Consider the following 6,000-nt stretch of genomic DNA (forward strand, 5'->3'; position numbering starts at 1 on the left):
ATATACAAATATACATACATATATAATACATATATAATAAAAAATTAAAATTATTAATTTTGTTGCTTGTGAATAAATTTTATGTATTGAAAAAAGAATATATATATCATTTAGAAAATATTATTATTACCGAATCTATTAACCTTTGCAGCTTATAATTATATAGTGCCAATGATATAAAATAATTTTTTACCATATCATTATATAATAGAATTTTAATTTTAACTTTAAATTTTTAATTTTAATTATATGTATCATGTATAGAAATATAAAATATTTTTTTAAATTTAGATATATTATATTATTAAATTTTTATTTTTATAATATTAAAAATATATATTTATAAAAAAATAAAATATTATATATAACTTTAGTATTTTGTATTAATAAATTAGAAAATATATTATAGAAATTACAAAATAAAAATTTAATTTAAAAAATTACATAATTTTAAATAAAATTATATAATTTTAAAATAATCTAATATAATTCTAAAAAAAATTACAGTTTCTACCATACCAAACTAAAAACAACTAAAAACATTTGTCAACAAGCAATTCCTAATTCTATTCTCATCTCATCTCATCTCATCTAATCTCAAACTCACATTAACCCTCTCAAATCCTCCACCACCCTCACAAACCCTCCTCTCATCGCCAACCTTGCTGCCGTTCCTGTCGTTGCTGCTGCCATTTCCGTCGCTGCTGCCGTTCCCGTCGCTGTTGCTGCTGTTCCCGTTGCTGCCATTGCCGTTCCCGTTGCTGCCATTGCCGTCGCCCTTGCTGCAGTCGTCGTCGCCCTAGCTGCAGTCGCCTCCACCCTTGCTGCCGTCGTTTTCAGCCGCTGCTCCAGTCTTCTCAGCCGTTGCTGCCGTCTTCTCAGGTATTGTTGTTGTTTTAATACACTTTTATGGTGTTGTTGCAGAATAGCAGACCTTGGCTTCTATGGTAATTTTTATTTGATTGAGTTCCTGGCAATATGTCCACTTGATGCTAATTAACCCTGTGGTTTAGAATCTATTGGTTTGTAATGATTATCATTTATTGATGAGATTGCAGGACTTTGAACATGCAATTTTTTCAGAATATTTTGAACTAGTTGGCCTTTGAAGGCTCTTGTGATTTTATTATTATGATTTTTTTTTGTTTTACTGAGATTGAGTTACTGAGAAAGAAATGAATATGAATGTTAAGAAAATACATAAAGGTTGGCTGGACCATACTTTATTTGCATAAGAGTTTCTCTGTTAACACCATTAATTCATACTGTTATGTTTCAGCTTTATTTTTATCTTGTTTTTTAGGTGGTTATTAGGTTCTGTCTTTCTTGATAATGCTTTTGGAGTTGTAGAAATAGGGTGGTCTCATTATTTTGGTTGATAAAAAGGAAGCTTATCATGGTCTGAGTGGAGATGGAATTTGTATAATTATTAAATGCACTAGGAAAATATAATGTCTTCGTTCCCTAGATTGAGGCAAACTTTGTTCATAACAAAAATCATTGCCTTCTGTGTTTAGGTGGAGCAAGTTTGATTGTATTTATATTATAATGCTATTTAGTGATTATAGAGATGATTGGGATGATTTTTCGTTTTGGATAGCATCCTATTGGCTTTTTCTCTTTTTCTTTTTTTATGAAATGAAAGCCTATTTGAGCACGGTTGATATGTATATATATATTATCTTTCTTTAAATTAAGTTTTGCAACATATTTTATATACTCTCACCCTTATTTTTTTATTTTTAGGATATTCTTCAACTGCAGAAGCAAGTTGATTATATATTTATTTGAAGAAGATGTTAAATTATAATATATATTTCTATGAAGTTGTTGTAGAGTAAGTGTTATTTAAATATTTCTTTTAATAATAGTTATAAGCATATCTATTTTTTTTTGTATTTAATATGGTAATTGTGTATTTTTTCAAAGTGGTAGATAAATACTCTTAAATATGGAGTTTTGGAAGATGTACAAGTTGTAAAAGATATTGCATCTTATTTGGCTTTTTATTATTTAGAATATTATTTTAAATTTATTGAATTTATGCTTGGTTGTATTAATATATTGAACATTTAAAGTTGGATACTTATATTTATTAATTTATATTGTAATTTTTTTGTTTTTATTAATTTTTATTAATATATTTTAGAATTGAATTATTGTAAACGGATTTAGTAAATGGGTACCCATTTAATTACCCGAATATTTATATAAATGGGTTTTTGAAGGATTGGGTATCCGTTACCCATTTTAATAGTCATTTAATTTAAATAGGTTTTAAACGGGTATAGATAGTATGCGGATATTCCTATTCGGATTTGGGATGGTTTCAGGTAATAAAGACAATTTTTTAAACCGATTTGAGACGGGTTCGGCTATGTGCTATTTAAATGGGTTTGGGTTTGGATATTGATAAATGGGCAGGTATCCTATCCATTTGCCATCCACTATGTTGAAATGCTTGAAAGAGAAGATACACTTCCCATTGCCTTATACTTTCTTTTTTTCCTTTTCTCCAAACATGTCAAATTTTTTATTATAGAAAACAAGCTCTCAAAAAATGTCCACCAATGCCTTTGAAGGAAACTCCCACCTATGATATGGTTATGATCATGCGGTGAGTTCACCTGGTATTAGTATTGGCGTCTATAATTTTGTATCCTGTTGTCTAGTATGTTTTTGCTCATATTATAGTTTATATGGGCTTATGAACTTAGATTCAGTCAATCATTATCAGAAAGCTGATACACTTTAAATTGCCTTGTGCCAGGCTTGCTTGAACTTGCAGATGGATAGGAGTGAGGCACCTTCTGATACGATATTCACTTTCTGGTGCAGGACTTCTAACTGTTCATCATAAGCTTAGAGAAGCTAAAATTCACGTGAGAATGAGAACCCAGATCTTGAAATCTGTTTTAAAACACCCATTTATGGTATCTATTACTGTAAGATCTAAAACAACCTCAGGTCAGTATGTAGCATCAAGATCTAGAGATCCTACATTTGAAAAACTAATGGAAAAGTATAAAAACCTTGTCAAAGTCATTGCCATTCAAGACCTCATTCTCGCAAATCCCACCAACAGCCCTCCATCAGTATCTGTTGATTTCCTCTCTAGACTCTCCCAGAAGCTTCACCTCAACCGTGGTGCAGCCTCTTTCCTCCGCAGATACCCTCACATTTTCAACATCTTCTATAACTCCACCTTGTCTCAACCCTTTTGCAGATTAACTGACATTGCTCTCCAAATTTCCTGTCAAGAAGCAGAGAGTATAAAAGCTTGCTTGCCAGTTGTTGTTGATCACTTGGTTCGGCTTTTATCAATGTCCACATCCAAATCTTTGCCACTTCGTGCCATCTTCAAGGTTTGGAGGGAGTTAGGGCTTCCTGATGATTTTGAGGACTCTCTGATATCCCAAAATCCGCATCTATTTAGACTGTGTGATGCCCATGAGCCCAATACACATATTTTGAAACTAGTGGAGGAAATTCCTGACAACCATTTCTCGGCAGCAGTTGATATTTGGCGGGTCACTGAGTGCTGTAAGGAGGATTGCAGTGTTGATAGAACAGAAATTCAATTCAGTTTCAAACATCAGTATCCTCCTGGAATGAGGGTGAGCAAGAATTTCAGGGCTAAGGTCAAGGAATGGCAGAGATTGCCATACATAGGGCCCTATGAGAAGATGGGAGAGAATAAGAGGTCTAAAGCAGGAATGATGGGATTGGAGAAGCGATCAGTGGCAATTGTGCATGAATTCTTGAGTTTGACAGTGGAGAAGATGGTGGAAGTGGAGAAGATCAGCCATTTTAGGAAAAGTTTTGGAATTGATTTAAACATAAGAGACATGTTCTTGGATCATCCAGGCATATTTTATTTGTCTACAAAGGGGAAGAGACATACAGTTTTTCTCAGGGAAGCATATGAGAGGGGTCGCTTAATTGATCCTAATCCGGTATATGATGTTAGGAGAAAACTTCTTGATCTTGTCATTCTGGGTCGCCGTAGTCTGCTTGTTAATAAATCAAATCCTGGTGAAACTAGACAGGGTGAAGAGTGTGGATTACAAAATGAGATTAATGACTGACGTAATGAATTGTCATCTGTTACTTCTCTACCAATAATCACTGACTTGTTTCATTTGCATGGATTGCACATATCACTTGGGTTGCATGGCTATGCTTGTCTTGATTAGGCTTTTATGATGAAGAGATAAGAATCTGACAGGACAAAAATGGCCTGAATTAGAAGCAGTGCACATCTCTGGAATCTAACATTTCTGGCCCCAATGCTTCTGTTACTGCTACACCAATAGCTGACAAAGTTGAGGGACTCCTCGACTACAGAGGTCTCCAGTGCACTAGACAATCTCATGTGGATGGAAATCAGTTATCATTACAGGTGAAGCTGTTTTAATTTATTATTATTATTATTATTGTTGATTCCTTGACTACAAGTTCCCGCTGGCCTTGATTTAGAATAAGAAATGGGGCCGCTTTCTATGCTTCTTTTCTTTTCAACTCCATCATTATTTGTTACAAGTTGCAAAGCAAATTAGCAGTTTTAAAATGTAAATAAGAATAGATATTGAAGGGAATAGGCTTGTTTCTACCCATAGAATGTCTACTTAGCCACTGTCAATGTGGAAATTGCAACTTCTATGGCAATGAGATAGGATCGATTTATTTTACTACATAATCAAACCAACACAAACATAAGATAGAAACAAGTGCTTGTTCTTGGGAACGCCTTGTTTGATTTCCTCCAGGCGTACCTGGTTGTGAATCCTCTTATTTCTGGTCGTTTGGTCCCTGTTCGCAGCGGAGCGTTGCAGCCACACGCTTTCTCTAGCGGCGGTGGAGCAGGAAGCTTGTTTCTCTGCAGCTTCTTTCTGACTAGGGAAGTTCTTAGTTATTGGGCCATCGTGGGCAAGTTTCAAATGCATGTAGGCCATGTACCGTTTAATTGCAGTCTTTTCTGAACTCCTATTTTTCATCTCTTGTAATGTTTGGGTCCTAACCCTTTTTCAATGAAATTCTTCTTTTGATAAAAAAAAAAAAAAAAAAAAGAGAACAAGTGCTTGTTCTTAGAGGCTGTTTCCACTGATTATCATGTATGTTCATTTCTTCATATATAAGTATTGTTGTTGCAATAAGTTAGAATCAATTTATTTATGTCATTGTTATTTATATAGTGCTTGGTTGAAATTTATAAAATTTATATAATTTATTTATGAATTTAGAATTTATATACTTTAAATAGAGTGAAAATTAATTCAGTATTCTACATAATTAAATATATATGAAATTTCTTAAGGAGTTTTTTTCTTTGTGTGTTCATAATTGCGCTTCTGAATTTTATGTGTGTGTGTGTTTTCTCTAATAATCTTACCTTTGTTTAACAGATTTTTCTAACTCCTAATTTTATTATAGTAAGTACTCTTTCAACAGACTTCTAACTCCGTTAAAAAAATAACATTCTAAACCTCTAAATATTTTTTTTCTTATTAAACTCTACACTTTATTATTTTGTCTATTAAGCCCCAAGATCCCATGGATATTCTCTTTTATTTATCTATTTTTATAAAATCTTGCTTTAATTTTATTTTATACTTTTAAATAGTACCAGATAAATCTTTTTAATATGATTGGATATAGATTTCGTATTCTAATTGTTTATAATAAATATAATTAGGCCTTTCAAATTTTGTGTCTTTTCATAATTGGAATTTTGAACTTCATTTTAGTTTAGTTGAAATTCTCAAATTTTCAATTTTTTTATAATTAAGTTCTTTTCTCCTGCGCTTTAAACGGAATTTAGTGCCCGTTATGCTTGATGTTTGCTAAGAAAGAATTTAATTATAACAAGATTTTAAATATAGGGATCCAATCAAGTTGAAATAAAGTTAAAGGGCTCAATTACAAAAACACAAAGTTCGGAGGTTCAATTATACTATTAACCCTTTCTATAATTGGACTTGAGTTATTTTTTATTTTTAC

The 6,000-nt window shown here is 32.3% G+C and overlaps 1 protein-coding gene across 3 annotated transcripts; it reads left to right on the top strand.

Annotated features, from left to right (window-relative positions):
- Positions 1 to 530: 530 nt before the first annotated feature.
- LOC8281633 (protein ROOT PRIMORDIUM DEFECTIVE 1) lies at positions 531 to 5,156 on the top strand. Of its 3 annotated transcripts, XR_003079451.2 has the most exons (3): positions 532 to 882; positions 2,771 to 4,402; positions 4,823 to 5,156. XR_003079451.2 is itself a non-coding variant. In XM_025157824.2 (2 exons), the coding sequence occupies exon 2, from the start codon at positions 2,889 to 2,891 to the stop codon at positions 4,086 to 4,088; it is 1,200 nt and encodes a 399-aa protein (XP_025013592.2). In that variant the 5' UTR covers positions 531 to 882; positions 2,839 to 2,888; the 3' UTR covers positions 4,089 to 4,507. The 3 variants fall into 3 exon arrangements, 2 of the variants coding, with proteins under 2 accessions (XP_025013592.2, XP_002521804.2); XM_025157824.2 differs by lacking the exon at positions 4,823 to 5,156 and having other exon boundaries at positions 531 to 882; positions 2,839 to 4,507; XM_002521758.4 differs by lacking the exon at positions 4,823 to 5,156 and having other exon boundaries at positions 2,771 to 4,507.
- Positions 5,157 to 6,000: the final 844 nt, after the last annotated feature.

Source organism: Ricinus communis, chromosome 2, assembly GCF_019578655.1.
Source record: "Ricinus communis isolate WT05 ecotype wild-type chromosome 2, ASM1957865v1, whole genome shotgun sequence".
Lineage (NCBI taxonomy): Eukaryota > Viridiplantae > Streptophyta > Magnoliopsida > Malpighiales > Euphorbiaceae > Ricinus > Ricinus communis.